This window comes from Mastigoproctus giganteus, chromosome 3 (assembly GCF_048544385.1).
Source record: "Mastigoproctus giganteus isolate SK-2022 chromosome 3, ASM4854438v1, whole genome shotgun sequence".
Lineage (NCBI taxonomy): Eukaryota > Metazoa > Arthropoda > Arachnida > Uropygi > Thelyphonidae > Mastigoproctus > Mastigoproctus giganteus.
The window spans coordinates 246,159,488-246,179,203 of NC_143577.1; the positions used below are offsets into that span (position 1 = coordinate 246,159,488).

Genomic DNA, 19,716 nt, shown 5'->3' on the forward strand with positions numbered 1-19,716 from the left:
TTACTGAATAAACTAATAATATTACAAGACTACTAGACATAAGCATCTAGTTAGACTAACAAATATTAGTCTACAAGTGCATTTTACAGCTTGACTTTTCAAATATTTTATAGTCTACACATGAGTTTACCAGTGAGTTTACAGTCTACACGTACTCGTTAAACCTAAATGCCATGTAAAAAATCTATCATATTATGATCTTTTTTCTTTTTCAAAAATTACATTCCTTTTAACTACATATTTTTGTATCACTTCAAAATGTCTCAAATAATGATAAGCAGTACATAAAATTTTCTACATAATATTCTTGACTTAATAATGACCAGTTTTTTTCTCCAATTTGAGAAAAATACAGAGGTCATGATGAAGTCAATCAAATAGCACATTTAAAACGCATTCAAAACAGTTACTCTCAGCTGAAATTAATTTCACATGAAATTATAAGATATTAAATTATTCTTACTTTTATAAATTTATCTTCTCCTTCTTCGAAAGTCATCTATGATATCACTAAAGTTAATTTGTTTCAAGAGTGCTTTTGATACACATCAGAGACAAGCTATTTAAGTGGTCTTACAAACACAGGTTCTTAGGTCATTCATTATAAGTTAAGAAAATAATCTTTCCCCACTAGCATTTAGCATTAGCATAGGCATATGATGCTAGAAAACAAGCTTATTCAGCATCAGCCAAAAAAAAAAAAAAAAAAAACAAAACAACCACTACTCCCATTTCACCCCTCCGTTCGTTCGAAATACTTGTCCAGCTGAGCCTTAAATTTGTTTAGGCTATCAACTTCAACAACAAGCTATGGGAGTCTATTCCACAAACCAACTGCCTGCTGGCTAAAGGCAAATTTCCGCACATCTATCCGACATCCGTCCTTCCTCAATTTGAATTTATGCCCTCTCAGGTGATTATTATGAGCAAGAGGAAGAATCCCATCGGCATTGAGCATGCTCAAGCCATTCAAAGCCTTATACACCTCTATCAGATCACCTCGCCAATGCCTAGTCTTCAGGCTCTGTAATTTGCAAAACTTAAGCCTTTCTTCGTAAGAGCAACCCTTTGTTCCATTCACTAATCTTGTTGCCCTTCTCTGTACTCGTTCCAGCAGCTCTACATCCTTCTTGAAATGAGGCCTCCAGACCTGTATACAGTAATCAAGGTGTGGCCTGACCAATGCCTTATACAAGGGGATAATCACATCCCTGTCCCTGCTAGAAAAATTCCTGTATATCATTGACAAGACACCATGAGCTACTCTTGCAGCTCGTCTGCACTGCTCAGAGAACTTCATATCTGCCTGCACAATTACCCCCAGATCCTTTTCATTCTCTACCACTGTCAGCGTAGTACCACAGAGTTTATACGTTGATCTGGGGTTACTGTTTCCCATATGTAGTACTTTACATTTGTCAATGTTAAACTTCATTTGCCACCTCTCAGCCCATCTGCTCAACCTTTCCAGATCCTGTTGCAGCAGCATAGTATCAGTAGTGTCCTTAACAACCCTGCCAACCTTGGTATCGTCTGCAAACTTGGACATTAAGCCTGATACACCATCATCAATATCATTTATAAATACAGAAAACAACAATGGACCCAACACTGAACCCTGAGGAACTCCACTAATAACATTAGTCCACGTTGAGCAGTGTCCATTGATTACCACTCTCTGTCTTCTGCCACTCAACCATCCCTTTATCCATAGCAGCAATATGCCTCCAATGCCACACTGCTCCAATTTGTGCAGCAGTCTTCCATGCGCAACAGTATCAAAAGCCTTTCTAAGATCCAAATATATAATATCAAAGTTATTCCCTGCATCCAGTTCTTTTGTGACTACATCATAGTATCCAATCAAATTGGTCAGACAAGACCTGCCCTTAACAAAACCATGCTGCGTCTGAGCTATAACTGAATTCTTGTCCAGATGATCCTGCAGTGCTTCTTTAACCAGTGCCTCCATTAATTTTCCTGGAACCGAAGTTAAACTAACAGGTCTATAATTACTTGTGTCAGCCTTTGATCCTCCTTTGTGAATTGGGGTTACATTTGCACATCTCCAGTCCATGGGTACCTCCCCTGAGTCCAAAGAAGCTCTCATAATTATGGCTAGGGGTTTGCTTACTTCCTTTGCTGCCTCCTTTAATATAACTGGATAGATCCCATCCACCCCGGGTGCCTTTTTTATGTTTATCCTCAACAATTTCTCCTCCACTTTCCTCTCAGTTATTAGAAAATCATCTAGCTCACCGCCAATGTTTACTTCACCTACGACATTCCCCTTCCTGAATAAATCCTCATGTGTGAATGTAGATGCAAAATACTCGTTTAGATTGTTAGCCACCTGAGCTGGATCCTCAACTGTTGAACCATCAACATCCAGTGGACCAATCTGATTCATCCCTTTCCTTCTTGAGTTTAAATAGGTAAAGAACTCTTTTCTGTTTTTCTTTGCATCCTTTGCCAAAGATTTTTCGTAGTCTGCCTTTGCCTGCCTAATCTCCTTTTTGACTTGGTTACAGACCAACTTATATCTATCATAGGCTTCCATGTCACCCATTAATTTGTATGTATCCCATGCATTTTTCTTCTCTGCCATATGTCTCATTAGTTCATCTGACAGCCATTTAGGCCTGAACCTTGAACAACATTTCTTTGTTGGTATGTAAAGCCTGGTAGCTTCCAAGATTAGTTCCTTGAATGCTTCCCATTTTGAATTTGCTGTTGGTAACATCACCAGTTGGTCCCATTGTATAGAATTTAAATACTGTCTCAGACCATCATAGTCACCTTTACAAAAGCAAAAACTCTTCCCTTTACCTCTGATGGTAGTTACCTCCTTGAGTAAATCCCACTTCAGCACACTGTGATCACTGCCACCCAGTGGTTCCTTTATCTGCAGATTCCTAATGCATGAAGAATCACTACTGATAATCAGATCAAGAGTATTACTCCCTCTAGTTGCCTCCCGAACATGCTGGTGTAGAAAACAATCATCCAATAAATCCACAAAAGCCTTGCTAGTGTGCGAGTGACCAACCCACAAATTCCAGTCAATATCTGGGCAATTAAAATCCCCCATTATAAGACTCTCTGATTTACTGGCACACTCTTTCCCTATACAGTTTCTTATTATACTCATCAAAGTCATTAGGCCTATAGCACACTCCTACTCTCAATTTTGATCTCCAAATGCTTATGTCACACCAAACTGACTCGACACTGCACTGTCCAGCGATGTCGACTTGTTTCACTTCATTGGATTTTATGTGTTTCTTAACTAATAGACAATATTTAAAATAACTAAATGCACAAGGCATAATAAATTAAGAGTTTAATATCTATATAATATCGGTGTGTGGATACACCATAGCTAACTCTTAAAAAACTACAAAGCAGTTGTTGTAGGCATCATTTGCTCTTTCTCATATTGTGCTCTGCCTTCACGACAAGTTGCCATGATAATGCACTACCTCGAATAAGTAACGCTTCACTAACAGAGAAGACTATTGTTACTTATTCTCGGAGAGTACCACCATCCAGACATGTTTGAAGGCTATTGGCCTATCATCAGTGGGTGGGCAGGTACCCTGGTATTTCAGACATGACGACCCAGTTGTGAAGATAATCACACAATATGAGAGATGCCAAAAGGTGTATATGACAATATTTAAAATAACTAAATGCACAAGGCATAATACATTAAGAGTTTAATATCTATATAATATCGGTGTGTGGATACACCATAGACAACTCTTAAAAAACTACAAAGTAGTTGTTGTAGGCATCATTTGCTCTTTCGAATAAGTAACAATAGTCTTCTCTATTAGTGAAGCGTTACTTATTTGAGGTAGTGCATTATCATGGCAACTACTACTACTTTGTAGTAGCAACAACTACTTTGTAGTTTTTTAAGAGTTGTCTATGGTGTATCCACACACCGATATTATATAGATATTAAACTCTTAATGTATTATGCCCTGCGCATTTAGTTATTTTAAATATTGTCATATACACCTTTTGGCATCTCTCATATTGTGTGATTATCTTCACAACTGGGTCGTCATGTCTGCAATACCAGGGTATCTGCCTACCCACTGATGATAGGCCAATAGCCTGGAAACATGTCTGGGTGGTGGTACTCACCGAGAATAAGTAACAATAGTCTTCTCTATTAGTGAAGCATTACTTATTCGAGGTAGTGCATTATCATGGCAACTCGTCTTGAAGGCAGAGCACAATATGAGAAAGAGCAAATGATGCCTACAACTACTTTGTAGTTTTTTAAGAGTTGTCTATGGTGTATCCACACACTGATATTATATATTAACTAATAGAATAACCCCTCCTTCCTTCCTATCCTGTCTATCCTTTCTGTACACATTGTACTTCACAAATTCCAGTTCTGCATTCCTTACATCTGTGTGACACCATGTCTCTGATATCCCAACAATATCTGCCTTTGATGTTTTGAGCAATACCTCAAATTCATCATATTTATTTACCAAACTCCTAGCATTGGTGTACACGCAAGTATACATACACCTGTTCTTAGCTACTCTAACACAACCCATGTGTTTACTTGTATCGCAATGACTCCCAACAGTCGCTGAAATACCCTGCATCTTGTTTTGCAGGCTGCTGCTCATTCCAATAGAAGCAGTGCAAGAATCACTTTCACCTCTGCCAGTGGCTACTGTTAATCTATTAGTCTTTGTATCCCCTCAAGCTAGCAGTTTTCGGACCCACCTAACACTGCCTCGATAGCATCAGCAAATATTCTTGCACCCTTCCTATTTAAGTGTATCCCATCCCTGTAGAAGCAGTCTCTCCTGTTAACGAGTGCAGACCAGGCTGAAAAAAATTTTACCCCTTGAGCCTTGCACAATCCCTCCAGGGCTGAAATGATCGACAAGGCTCTCGTCATATACTCCTTCCTATCGTGTCTGGGCAGATTTGTTTGAAAAAACACTATCCCCAGCACATCTTGCTACATTGGCTTTTGGGACCACAAGCAAGAACTCTGATTTCACTTTGTAAAAAGTCCAACATTGGCTTTAGCAACCTTGTTAAAGTTGTGGTCTTCTGTGCTTCTATTATGCATCATTTAACTTTTTTTGGATATTTACTCTTCTTGTTTAAATGCGTTTCAATCCATGTTTTCAATTTGTGAAGAGTTTGCCCTACATAATATTTCCAACATTTGAGAGCCTTTCTTTTGACTGCACTGTTACCTTAGACTGTCAACTGTGGTCAATAAATTATCATTAAAGCTAGAGCTGACACATCACTCAAAAGTATCCTCCCTTTCCCTCCAGAGCCCCCACATACATTGCCGCCAAGAGGGCTTTATGGTGTTCCAAATTACAACATAATCTTTTAGCTTCTCTTCCGAGGCTGTCCAATAAGAGTTCAGAATGGAGGATTTCCAAAGTACTTTGTTTTAGGACTCTAGAGATTTGTGCTTCCTTGTTGGCTTTTTTTTTAAGCTTACATTGATAGCAGCAGCAATGTGTATGTGCTGCTGCTGCTGCAGCAGCAGCAATGTGTATGTGCTTATGAATTTAATATTTTTATGTTACTTCCATTGATAAGGGAAGCGAACAGTTCCAAACCATTTGGCCTACCTATAAGTAATTTTTAATTAAAGTTCTCAAATTCGCTATGCCTTTCCAATGCAGTGCAGTATTTACACATTTTCCAAATAGCCTTCTTCCGAATGTTAAATGGTTAAGTATTTAATTGTAATACTGCTTATAAAAATGATGAAAAATAATTTCACCAATGGAACCTTTTAACAAACCTTGATGGCAACTTTTGTATCCTTATGAGATAATTTCAAGGCATTATTGAATACTTTCAAATCTTCATCTAATGACAGAGTGGCTCCAGGTAGCCTCTGTTGATCTGGGTCTATGTAATCATTCAACCTTTGAGGAGTATCAATAAAAACAAGCTTACGATTTCCCTGAAAAAATAAAATAATTTATTAACCATTCCAATTCCTGCCTTAAATAAACTATAAATAAATAAATAATCAGAAAATTACTTGCACAAACGATAAATTTTCAAAAATGTCTTAAAACACAATTTACATTGAAAAACCTTCAATGGTCAGAGTATGATACATACTGTAATCTGTGGAACACTAAGACAGCTGTAACTCAAGATACCATTCTTTATTAAATTTAATTGAATTTAAACTAATAAAAATAGATAAATAAAATGAGTATGTGTTATAATAAAAAAGAAATGGGTACATACGTATGTATGTATGTATATACACACACTCAGTGTCCTACCTTTAATAGTCGGATGTCCCTCTGTTGATAGATGGTCACATTCTACCCAAGCACCATGTGTCTGACACAACTCATAAATGTGCCCATTGGCCTTCGAGGAAACATTAACATGATTGTAAATGCAAGACCATGATCAACAAAGTTAGCAGATTTCCAGCATAGAATGATAACGGGAATAAGCAATCAGTCTGTACATATGTGACATTTTAACAGCACTGAGCGTCCCTAGATTGGATGTGATTTGCAAATGGAAGTGAACATGTGCTGGAAATGCTATAAAGGGACCAAGAAAATCTACAAAGCTGATGGAACATGATAGGAGAGCCTTGCAAAGAATCATCTGCTTTGAACACAGTTTGATGTCACAAAACACACACACACACACACACACACACACACACACACACACACACACACACACACACACACACACACGGGACACATGTCAGCACTGGTAACAGTGCACAAAATGGGCTACCACGGTTGCACAGCCATCCATAAGCTGCTAATGATCCTGACTAACTGCTTAGTGTAAGGATGGGTGTAAGAGACAATGTGTTACCTACCCTGTGACAACACATCAGGAAAGGTTCATACCTGTATCAGCAGGACAATGATCCATGTTATACTGCTCACATTATGATGTGACTTATTTGAGAATATATGTTGAAAAGTTGGACTGGCCAACCCTGAGTCCTGACCTCAAATCTATAAGGAACCACAGGGATGAACTGTATCGTTGAGTGCGTGCAAGGAGAGACTGATCAAAAAACAGATCTGGTCACTGCCTTGAAAGCCAAGTGGCAGAAAATATGGGAGGTCATTTATAAAAATTAGAGAGCATTCCATGGAGACTGTCATAAAGGCTAAAGGACTAATAAGTAGAGGTAGAGGCCTTTTTAACATCCAAGCATATCATTACTACAAGTTTCCTTTAAAAAAATGCTTTACGGATGTTAGATTTTGCTTTTACTACAAGGATCTAACGTTGACGTACCTTTCCTGAAACCATGTTTTGAGTTAAAAAGTTTTCAGGATTCTAAAAACCATATTAGATGACCACATATTATTCATTCTAAAATTTTGGTACAGGCAACTGGTAAGAGCTACTGGATGGTAGTTAACTGGATATGAATAGTCCTTTCTGGTTTTGGAAAAGTAGTATTATGCAGTGTTTCCAGTTGGATCCTTGAATAGTAGATCCTGCCTGGAACTGCTGCACTTGGTTTTGCTTTATTTAATGCTGCTATGTAGCTCAGCTATGAGGCTGGTTATATGGCACTTCTTGAGTAGTATGGAAATTTTTTTTTTTTTTTTTTTTCTTTTCAGCTTGCTGCTTATGAAGAAGGATGAGGCTTAGCCCTTGCTTGTTTATATTCGATGAAGTTTTCATTTGTGGGAAACTTCTGAAAGCAATTGCTTGCCTTGTTTTTCTCTTGTTTTGCTATATAACAGTCATTATTCCAAGAGGACTTGAAAGAAAAGTTTCTTTTGCTGCAATGGTACGTTTGTGTTTATGTATGTAGCAGCTTTATCTATATCCAAGGATACAATATCAGTTTCTTCTAAAATGGCACAACTCTCATATTTTTCTCAGTTTTCTGCTTTAAATTTCCAATTTTCCTTTTGTACAGATATTGCTGCACCCCCTGTAATCAACTTACATGCAACAGAATAGTGATCACTATTATAGGAGTCACTTATTGTTGGCCATTCTGTGGCAGGGTATAATGCTGGTGAGAAGATAGTGACTGCTGATCAACTGCTGAACTTACTCCTGTGGGCAGGTGAATGTGAGTATGTGTGCCTGTATTCAAGAGAGTTATGTTATTTTTATCAAAAAGTTTTTCTAACATTTGTCCTCTTATTTTTTATTATTATCTTCAGATCCCCATAAATGATGATGATGTCCATTAAAATCCTCCATAACACACAAAATGGAGGAAGAAGGTGAATTAAGAGATCTTCCATATTTTGATATGAACAATCACAATTTGATAGTAGATATAGAGACTATAGTTAGCATGATTCCCATCGCAATTCTCACTGGAACGGCCACTAAGGAAGTCTGTACCTGTGCGTATCAATGGAATACTGGAATTCAATAAAAACTGCTTCAACACCATGGGCAATTACTGAAATCATCCAATCATGTCTGTACAAAATATAATGTACTCCATTAACATCGTTCACATTATTTGGTTTTATTTGGTTTTGCAGGTTTGTCTGCATATGATTTTTGACTTTTTTTTTTTTTTTTGGGAAATACTTATCTGCCAATATCCATATTATCATTTGCATTTGATTCAAGAATTGGCTCTTCTGTGTAAGTATGTTCTTCCATATCCATGCATTCATTGCTGTGCATGGGTTCTTAGGTCTGTTTTGCAGGCCACAACAGTAGCTTCTGGGGGAATACTTGAGTTTGGTGGGATAAATATTGGTGTACTGTTTGCTTGGTTCGTCTGCTGTTGCCACTTTGGTTGTGAGAGGAGAGAGATCTGGCACTGTCTGCTATGGAAATGTGTCGTAGTATTGAGACTTCCATTTGTGGTGACGCTACATCATCACATGATTTTTGAATCATAGTTGCATATGAATGTGAGCTTTGTAACACCCTACAAATGGTTCTGCCTGCATTGGGCATTGATCCACAAGATGCATATATAGCTTTTCCCCTCATACTGTTTGTGATTGAACTTCTGGCACTTGTAACACTGCATCAGATTTGTAATGTAAGATTTTATATGACAGATCAAACAACCTGTTTTCACCATGCTTTGGGTGTTCTTGCTATACTTTCCAGGCACCTTTATATAACAAAGGGTGAGAGTTTAATCAGCTGCTTTGTCAGGGGGATGCAAGATAAGGAAATGACTGCTCCTTTTTGTCTCAGGAGTGTACCTTCTTCCCTGGTTACTGGCCCCACCACAGTCTTGTTAATGAATAAAAAGAAATTTACAGAAGGTGATTTTCCTTCTATATCTTTGGTTACTTTCCTTTAGACTTTATTAAAGAGAGATTTGGTTTTAATGTCTATTGATATCATAGTACTGAATTCTACATGGAAAGCATTACAACTTGCAGTAGAAATCAATTAGTCACTAACTCACTTGGTGGCATTCGGGGACTTTCTCAACAGAAATTTGATGACACAGCACTGTTCTATACTCAGTGTAAGTGTCTGATATTCCCTCATTCTAATTCTGATATCCATGGTTTGTAGCATTTTCTGTAGCAATTCATCAGTAGCTACCTGGGTTGCTATCTCTACAATAATACGAACGCATACACATTTCAGAAACAGGTTAGTTGTTTCTTTGTTTTAGTGAGCTTGATGTCAATTTTTTCATGTCCAGCAATTATTTATTACAACTGGGCATGAAAAAAAAAAAATGTAATTTCCATATGATGATGTAAGTTGTTCTTTGTGGCATTATGCATAGACAAAGAATAGAATTATGAGGAATTGGAGCACTTAATCTCATATGAAGCCTCTCTTTAGTTGTTGGTAGGAATAATTACAAATACTGCTCAAATGTTTTGTAGTACAGTCAGTTCTGCTATAACACAGTACACATGTTCCTAAAAATTTCCACGTTATGGTATTTTGCACATTAAAAACAACAGGGCTTATTGGAAAAATATGGATGGGGCAGAGCACTCAAAAAAATGTTCAGTCTGGTATGTAAAACACTAAACACAGTTGGAAACCTAATAAAATTGCTAACACAGATTGAAACATCTAAAATTTATAATAAATAAATAAATATTACCGTCAATATAGCACTTTTTATCTTGACAAGATGTTTTGTATTGGTCAGAGACTATGTACGTTTATGAACATAGCTTATTAATACTGTAATATATGCATACTAATTGACATTTCTGTTCACTAATATTTTTTTTAATGGTAAAATTTAAAACAGTAAAAAAAGATAAGCAATCAATAACGATGAACACAGCATACACAAATTGCACAAGTGAGATGGAGAGTAGTAGTAGTGGCATGTGATGCAAGAAAGCAAGTGTATGAGCTTATGCAGCATCAGCCAAAAAAAAAAAAAAATTACACCATTCCCTCCAAATGCCTGTCCAGTTCCTCCTTAAATTTATTTAACCTATCAACTTCCACAATGACAGATGGAAGTTTGTTCCAGCAATTAACCACCCGCTGGCTAAAGGCAAAATTTCGCACATCTATTCTACATCTGTCTTTTCTTAATTTGAATTTAGCATGAGCATTAGCAGGGGCATATGATGCAAGAAAGCAAGCTTATTCAGCATCAGCCAAAAAAAAAAAAAAAAAAACACACACCACTCCCATTTCACCCCTCCGTTCGCTCGAAATACCTGTCCAGTTGAGCCTTAAATTTGTTTAGGCTATCAACTTCAACAACAAGTGATGGAAGTCGGTTCCTCCAACCAACCACCCGCTGGCCAAAGGCAAATTTCGCACATCTATCCGACATCCATCCTTCCTCAATTTGAATTTATGCCCTCTGAGCTGATTATTCTGAGCGAGATGAAGAATCCCATTGGCATTGAGCATGCTCAAACCATTCAAAGCCTTGTACACCTCTATCAGATCACCTCGCCGGTGCCTAGTCTCCAGACTCTGTAATTTGCAAAACTTAAGCCTTTCTTCGTAAGAGCACCCCTTTGTTCCATTCACTAATCTTGTTGCCCTTCTTTGTACCCGTTCCAGCAGCTCTACATCCTTCCTGAAATGAGACTTCCAGACCTGTATACAGTACTCAAGATGTGGCCTAACCATTGCCTTATACAAGGGAATAATCACCTTATCCCTGCTAGAAAAATTCCTGTATATCATTGACAAGACACCATGAGCTACTCTTGCAGCTCATCTGCACTGCTCAGAGAACTTCATATCTCACTGCAAAATTACCCCCCAGGTCCTTTTCATTCTCCACCACTGTCAGAGTAGTACCGCAGAGTTGATACGTTGCTCTGGGGTTACTGTTTCCCATATGTAGTACTTTACATTTGTCAAAGTTAAACTTCATTTGCCACCACTCAGCCCATCTGTTCAACCTTTCCAGATCCTGTTGCAGCAGCATAGCGTCAGTGGTGTCCTTAACAACCCTGCCAACCTTTGTATCATCTGCAAACTTGGACATTAAACTTGATATCCCATCATCAATATCATTCATAAACACCGAAAACAACAACGGACCCAACACTGAACCCTGAGGAACTCGACTAATAACATTAGTCCACGTTGAGCAGTGTCCATTGATTACCACTCTCTGTCATTTGCCACTCAACCATCCCTTTATCCATAGCAGCAATTTGCCTCCAATGCCACACTGCTCCAATTTGTGCAGCAGTCTTCCATGTGCAACAGTATCAAAAGCCTTTCTAAGATCCAAATATATAATATCAAAGTTATTCCCTGCATCCAGTTCTTTTGTGACTACATCATAGTACCCAATCAAATTGGTTAGGCAAGACCTGCCCTTAACAAAACCATGCGGCGTCTGAGCTATAACTGAATTCTTGTCTAGATGATCCTGCAGTGCTTCTTTAACCAGTGCCTCCATTAATTTACCTGGAACAGAAGTTAAACTAACAGGTCTATAATTACTTGTGTCAGCCTTTGATCCTCCTTTGTGAAATGGGGTTACATTTGCACATCTCCAGTCTATGGGTACCTCCCCTGAGTCCAAAGAAGCTCTCATAATTATGGCTAGGGGTTTGCTTACTTCCTTTGTTGCCTCCTTTAATATAACTGGATAGATCCCATCCACCCCAGGTGCCTTTTTTATGATTATCCTCAACAATCTCTCCTCCACTTTCCTCTCAGTTATTACAAAATCATCCAGCTCACTGCCAATGTTTACTTTACCTACATCATTCTCCTTCCTGAAAAACTCCTCATGCGTGAATGTAGATGCAAAATACTCGTTTAGATTGTTAGCCACGTGAGCAGGATCCTCGACTGTTGAACGATCAATATCCAGTGGACCAATCTGATTCATCCCTTTCCTTCTTGAGTTTAAATAGGTAAAGAACTCTTTTCTGTTTTTCTTTGCATCCTTTGCCAAGAATAGAAACAGGTGCATGTATACCTGCGTGTACACCAATGCTAGGAGTTTGGTAAACAAATTTGATGAATTTGAGGTATTGCTCAAAACATCAAAGGCAGATATTGTTGGGATATCAGAGACGTGGTGTCACACAAATATAAGGAATGTGGAACTGGAATTTGGGGAATACAATGTGTATAGAAAGGATAGAGAGGGGAGGACGGGTTATGCTATTAGTTAAGAAACACAAAGTCCAAGGAAGTGAAGCCAGTCGACATCGATGGACAGGGCAGTGTCGAGTCAGTTTGGTGTGACATAAGCATAGGGAAATCAAAATTAAGAGTAGGAGTGTGCTATAGGCCTAATGACTTTGATGAGTATAATAAGAAACTGTATAGGGAAAGAGTGTGCCAGTAAATCAGAGAGTCTTATAATGGGGGATTTTAATTTCCCAGATATTGACTGGAATTTGTGGGTTGGTCACTCGCACACTAGCAAGGCTTTTGTGGATTTATTGGATGATTGTTTTCTACATCATCATGTTCGTGAGGCAACAAGAGGGAGCAATACTCTTGATCTGATTATCAGTAGTGATTCTTCATGCATTAAGAATCTGCAGATAAATGAACCACTAGGTGGCAGTGATCACAGTGTGTTGAAGTGGGATTTGCTCAAGGAGGTAACTACCATCAGAGGTAAAGGGAAGGGTTTTTGCTTTTGTGAAGGTGACTATGATGGTCTGAGACAGTATTTAAATTCTATACAGTGGGACCAACTGATGATGTTACCAACAGCAAACTCAAAATGGGAAGCATTCAAGGAACTAATCTTGGAGGCTACCAGGCTTTACATACCAACTAAGAAATATTGTTCAAGGTTTAGGCCTAAATGGTTGTCAGATGAACTAATGAGACATGTGGCAGAGAAGAAAAATGCATGGGATACATACAAATTAATGGGTGACATGGAAGCCTAGGATAGATATAAGTTGGTCTGTAACCAAGTCAAAAAGGAGATTAGGCAGGCAAAGGCAGACTACGAAAAATCCTTGGCAAAGGATGCAAAGAAAAACAGAAAAGAGTTCTTTACCTATTTAAACTCAAGAAGGAAAGGGATGAATCAGATTGGTCCACTGGATATTGATGGTTCAACAGTTGAGGATCCTGCTCAGGTGGCAAACAATCTAAACAAGTATTTGGCATCTACATTCACGGATGAAGAGTTATTCAGGAAGGCGAATGATTTAACCCCAGGGGCTCACATCTGGTGAGTATGGGCTTGGCACACCCAGGGTCCTCAGCTGGATATCATCATTCTTCTCTTTCTTGGTGCTTTCCTTCTAATTCTGACTCTCTCTCTCTTTCTCACACACACACACACAGGGTAACTCAAAAAATTTTTTTAGGCTGGTGCAGCATAAGCCTCAGGCTTCCTTGCACCATATGGCTAATAATAATAATAATAATAAATAATAATAATGTAGGTAAAGTAAACATTGGCAGTAAGCCGGATGATTTTGTAATAACTGAGAGGAAAGTGGAGGAGAGATTGTTGAGGATAAGCATAAAAAAGGCACCTGGGGTGGATGGGATCTATCCAGTTATATTAAAGGAGGCAGCAAAGCATTAGCATTAGTAGAGGCATTTGATGCAAGAAAGCAAGCTTATGCAGCATCAGCCAAAAAAAAAAAAAAAAAAAAACCCACTTCTACTTCACACCTCTGTTCGTTCAAAATACCTGTCCAGCTGAGCCTTAAACTTATTTAGGCTATCAACCTCCACTACAAGGGATGGAAGTCGGTCCCACCAACCAACCACCCGCTGGCTAAAGGCAAATTTCCGCACGTCTATCCTACATCTGTCTTTCCTCAATTTGAATTTATGCCCTCTCAGGTGATTTTTCTGAGCTTGAGGAAGAATCCCATCAGCATTGAGCATGATTAAACCATTCAAGGCTTTATACACCTCTATCAGATCACCTCGCTGGTGCCTAGTCTCCAGACACTGTAATTTGCAAAACTTAAGCCTTTCTTCGTAAGAGCACCCCTTTGTTCCATTCACTAGTCTTGTTGCCCTTCTCTATACTCGTTCTAGCAGCTCTACATCCTTCTTGAAATGAGGCCTCCAGACCTGTATACAGTACTCTAGGTGTGGCCTGACCATTGCCTTATACAAGGGAATAATCACCTCCTTATCCCTGCTGGAAAAATTCCTGTATATCATTGACAATACTCCATGAGCTACTCTTGCAGCCCGTCTGCACTGCACAGAGAACTTCATATCTGCCTGCACAACCACCCCCAAGTCCCTTTCATTCTCTACCACTGTCAGTGTAGTACCACAGAGTTTATACGTTGCTCTGGGGTTGCTGTTTCCAATGTGTAGTACTTTACATTTGTCAATGTTAAACTTCATTTGCCACCTCTCAGCCCATCTGCTCAACCTTTCCAGATCCTGTTGCAGCAGCATAGTGTCAAGTAGTGTCCTTGACCACCCTGCCAACCTTTGTATCATCTGCAAACTTGGACATTAAGCTTGATATACCATCATCAATATCATTTATAAATACAGAAAACAATAATGTTCCCAACACTGAGCCCTGAGGGACTCCACTAATAACATTAGTCCACGATGAGCAGTGTCCATTGATTACCACTCTCTGTCTTCTCCCCCTCAACCACCCCTTTATCCATAGCTGCAATTTGCCTCCAATGCCACAATGCTCCAATTTGTTCAGTAGTCTTCCATGTGGAACAGTATCAAAAGCCTTTCTAAGATCCAAGTATATAATATCAAAGTTATTCCCTGCATCCAGTTCTTTTTTGACTGCATCATAGTATCCAATCAAATTGGTCAGGCAAGACTTCCCCTTAACAAAACCATGCTGTGTTCAAGCTATAACTGAAGTCTTGTCTAGATGATCCTGCAGTGCTTCTTTAAACAGTGACTCCATTAATTTTCCTGGAACAGAAGTTAAGCTCACAGGTCTATAATTACTTGTGTCAGCTTTTGATCCTCCTTTGTGAATTGGGGTCACATTTCCAGTCTATGGGTACCTCCCCTGAGTCCAAGGAAGCTCAGGAAGGAAGTAAGCAAACCCCTAGCCATAATTATGAGAGCTTCTTTGGACTCAGGGGAGGTACCCATAGACTGGAGATGTGCAAATGTAACCACAATTCACAAAGGCTGACACAAGTAATTATAGACCTGTTAGTTTAACTTCTGTTCCAGGTAAATTAATGGAGGCACTGGTTAAAGAAGCACTGCAGGATCATCTAGACAAGAATTCAGTTATAGCTCATACGCAGCATGGTTTTGTTAAGGGCAGGTCTTGCCTGACCAATTTGATTGGGTACTATGATGTAGTCACAAAAGAACTCGATGCAGGGAATAGCTTTGATATTATATATTTGGATCTTAGAAAGGCTTTTGATACTGTTGCACAGGGAAGACTGCTGCACAAATTGGAGCAGTGTGGCATTGGAGGCAAATTGCTGCTATGGATAAGGGGATGGTTGAGTGGCAGAAGACAGAGAGTAGTAATCAATGGACACTGCTCAACGTGGACTAATGTTATTAGTGGAGTTCCTCAGGGTTCAGTGTTGGGTCCGTTGTTGTTTTCGGTGTTTATGAATGATATTGATAATGGGATATCAAGTTTAATGTCCAAGTTTGCAGATGATATAAAGGTTGGCAGGGTTGTTAAGGACACCACTGACGCTATGCTGCTGCTGCAACAGGATCTGGAAAGGTTGAACAGATGGGCTGAGAGGTGGCATATGAAGTTTAACATTGACAAATGTAAAGTACTACATATGGGAAACAGTAACCCCAGAGCAACGTATCAACTCTGCGGTACTACACTCACAGTGGTGGAGAATGAAAAGGACCTGGGGGTAATTGTGCAGGCAGATATGAAGTTCTCTGAGCAGTGCAGACGAGCTGCAAGAGTAGCACATGGTGTTCTTGTCAATGATATACAGGAATTTTTCTAGCAGTGATAAAGAGGTGATTATTCCCTTGTATAAGGCAATGGTTAGGCCACATCTTGAGTCCCGTATACAGGTCTGGAGGCTTCATTTCAAGAAGGATGTAGAGCTGCTGGAACGGGTACAGAGAAGGGCAAGTGAAGGGCAAGATTAGTGAATGGAACAAAGGGTTGCTCTTACGAAGAAAGGCTTAAGTTTTGCAAATTACAGAGTCTGGAGACTAGGCACCGGCGAGGTGATCTGATAGAGGTGTATAAGGCTTTGAATGGTTTGAGCATGCTCAATGCCAATGGGATTCTTCATCTTACTCAGAATAATCAACTCAGAGGGCATAAATTCAAATTGAGGAAGGACGGATGTCAGATAGATGTGCGGAAATTTGCCTTTGGCCAGCGGGTAGTTGGTTGGTGGAACCGACTTCCATCACTTGTCGTTGAAGTTCATAGCCTGAACAAATTTAAGGCTCAACTGGACAGGTATTTTGAGCGAACGGAGGGGTGAAATGGAAGTGGTGTGTTTTTTTTTTTTTTTTTTTTGGCTGATGCTGAATAAGCTTGCTTTCTTGCATCGTATGCCTCTACTAATGCTAATATCTATCATAGGCTTCCATGTCACCCATTAATTTGTATGTATCCCATTTTAATGGGTGACCCCTTAGGTTGTGCCCCCTTAGGTTCGTAATCTGAACAAGTGGAAGGATCCCATCAGAATTCAGTGTGCTCAACCTATTCAAGGCCTTCTACACCACAATCAGATCACAGTGCAGGTGCCTAGTCTCCAGCCACTGCAATTTGCAGAACTTAAGTCTTTCTCTCTCTCTTGGTAAGTGGATCCCTTCATTCCCTCACCAGTCTTGTTGCCCTTCTCTATACACGCTCAAGCAAATTGACATCCTTCCTAAAATGAGGTCTCCAGACCTGTATGCAGTACTCAAGGCCTGGCCTGACCATTGCCTTATATAGAGGGACAATCACCTCCTTTTCCCTTCTAGCAAAATTCCTATATATCGTTGACAAAACCCCATTACCTGCACTGGCAGCCTGTCTGCATTGCTCAGAAAACTTCATATCTGACTGTACAAATACTCCCAGGTCTTTTTCTTTTTATACCACCTTAAGTGTAGTACCACACAGTTGTATGTTTCTCTGGGGTTACTTCTACACATATGCAGCACTTTGCATTTTTCAATGTTAAACTTCAGTTGCCACTTCTTAGCCCATCTGCCCAAATTTTCTAGATCCTGTTGCAGTAGCACACTGCCATTACTGTCATGTCATTAACCTTGCTAACCTTTGTGTCACCTGCAAACTTCGACACTAAGCCTCATATACCTTCATCAATATCATTGATAAATATACAAAACAACAGTGGACCCAACACAGAACCCTGTGGGACTCCATTAATAACATTAGTCCATGAATAGCAGCACCCATTGATTACCACCCTCTGTCTTCTCCCACTCAACCATCCTTTCATCCATTGTACAACTTACCCTTAATACCATTCTGCACCAATTTGTACAATAGTTATCCATTCGCAACAGTATCAAAAGCTTTCCTGAAATCCAAATATATGATATCAAAATTATTTTTTGCATCCAGTTCCTTTGTAACCACATCATGATATCCTATCAAATTTGTCAGACAAGACTTTTTCTTAACAAACCCATACTGTGTCTGAATTATTGCTACAGTCTTGTCTAGATGATCCTGCAATGCATCATTAACCAGTGACTCCATTATTTTACCCGGAACAGAAGTTTTCAGGTGGTAGATGACTTTCATCAACCAGTGAAATACCACCACTTTGCTTATTGGAAGCTTGAAGTGGTGAAACCGATGTTTAGTCTCCAGAGCCAAGTTTCCGGCATCCCCCTCTCCCCATACTTCTCCTTCAACCCATGCACTTTTACCCAAGCACGGTACTAAGTACTATAGGTTCTAATACCTCTCGTATTTGGGGTTCACAAAAAAAAAAAAAAAAAAGTTAAACTAACTGGTCTGTAATTACTCTTGTCCCCTTCGATCCCCCTTGTGAATTGGGGATACATTTGCAGATCTGCAGTCGGTGGGGACCTCCCCTGAATCCAAGGATGCTCTCATAATTATGGCTAAAGGTTTGCTTAGTTGCTTTGCTGCCTCCATTAATATAACTGGATAGATCCCATCCACCCCAGGTGCCTTTCTTATGTTTAACTTCAACAATTTCTCCTCCACTTGGCTCTCAGTTATTACAAAATCATTAAGCACTCTGCTACAATTTGATAACCTTCTGCCATTTTCAAACCTTAATAACTCCTCATGTGTGAATGTAGATGCAAAATACTCATTCAGTTTGTTTTGCTATCTGAGCAGTATCATCAACAGTCGAACCATCGATACCACGAGGACCAAATTCATCCCCTTCCTTTTAGAGTTTATATAATTAAAGAAATCCTTGCTGTTTTTCTTAGCATCCATTTGCCGAAGATTTCTCATAATCAGCCTTTGCCTACCTAACCTCCTTTGTGACCTGATTACAGACTAGCTTATATCTGCCATAGGCTTCTGAGTCGCTTGATAATTTATATGCATCCCATGCATTTTTCTTCTCTGTCACGAGTCTCAGTTCATTTGATAAACATTTAGGCCTAAATCTTAAACAATATTTCTTAATGGGTATGAAACTTTTAGTAGCTTCCACGATTAATTTCTTGAATGCTTCTCACTTAAAATTTACTTTTGGTAACATCATCAGTTGTTCCCACTGTACAGAATTTAAAAACTGTCTGAGACCATTGTACTCACCTTTACGGAAGCAAAAAACCCTTTCCTTTACCCCTGATGGTAATTATATCTTTAAGTAAATCCCACATCAGTACACTGTGATCACTGCCTCCTAGTGGTTCCTTTATCTGCAAATTCTGAATACACGAGTAACAAGTTTACGAAGCTTAAAAAATAGGAATGCAGAGAAGATTCTGAAAATTTTTTAAAGTTTTTTATATGATTGAAGATTTCATTGAAAGGGAAACACATTTCACCATAATAACGTAAAAACCCACAGAATTTCACCTATTGGTATTATCGCAAATGCAGTAGGTTTTTTTGATTTTGATTTGGTAGTTGTTGGCGCAGCAGCTTCTGTGGCCATATTGCACCTCCCAAGGTTTTTGCAGTACTTTGATCCAAGCCCGAGGCGGGAATCGAACCCGCGACCTCTGGGTTGCCGGGCAGGTACTTTACCCACTCGGCTAGCCCGGTCGGCCTAATGCAGTAGGATAGAGTTTACTACCCGTTTATAATACACTGCATTATATATTAACAAAATTAACAAATTTTGCAATATATTAACAAAATATATATTAACAATATATTAACAGAAAAGC

At 39.1% G+C, this 19,716-nt stretch overlaps 1 protein-coding gene across 1 annotated transcript in view; it reads right to left on the minus strand.

The window, feature by feature from the left end:
• Nf1 (neurofibromin 1) overlaps positions 1–19,716 on the minus strand; it is a 1,111,953-nt gene that overhangs the window by 336,373 nt on the left and 755,864 nt on the right. Inside the window, exon 35 of the mRNA XM_090369763.1 lies at positions 5,813–5,977. Within this exon, the coding sequence (XP_090225889.1) occupies positions 5,813–5,977 (165 nt within the window). The remainder of the gene's footprint in view (positions 1–5,812; positions 5,978–19,716) is intronic.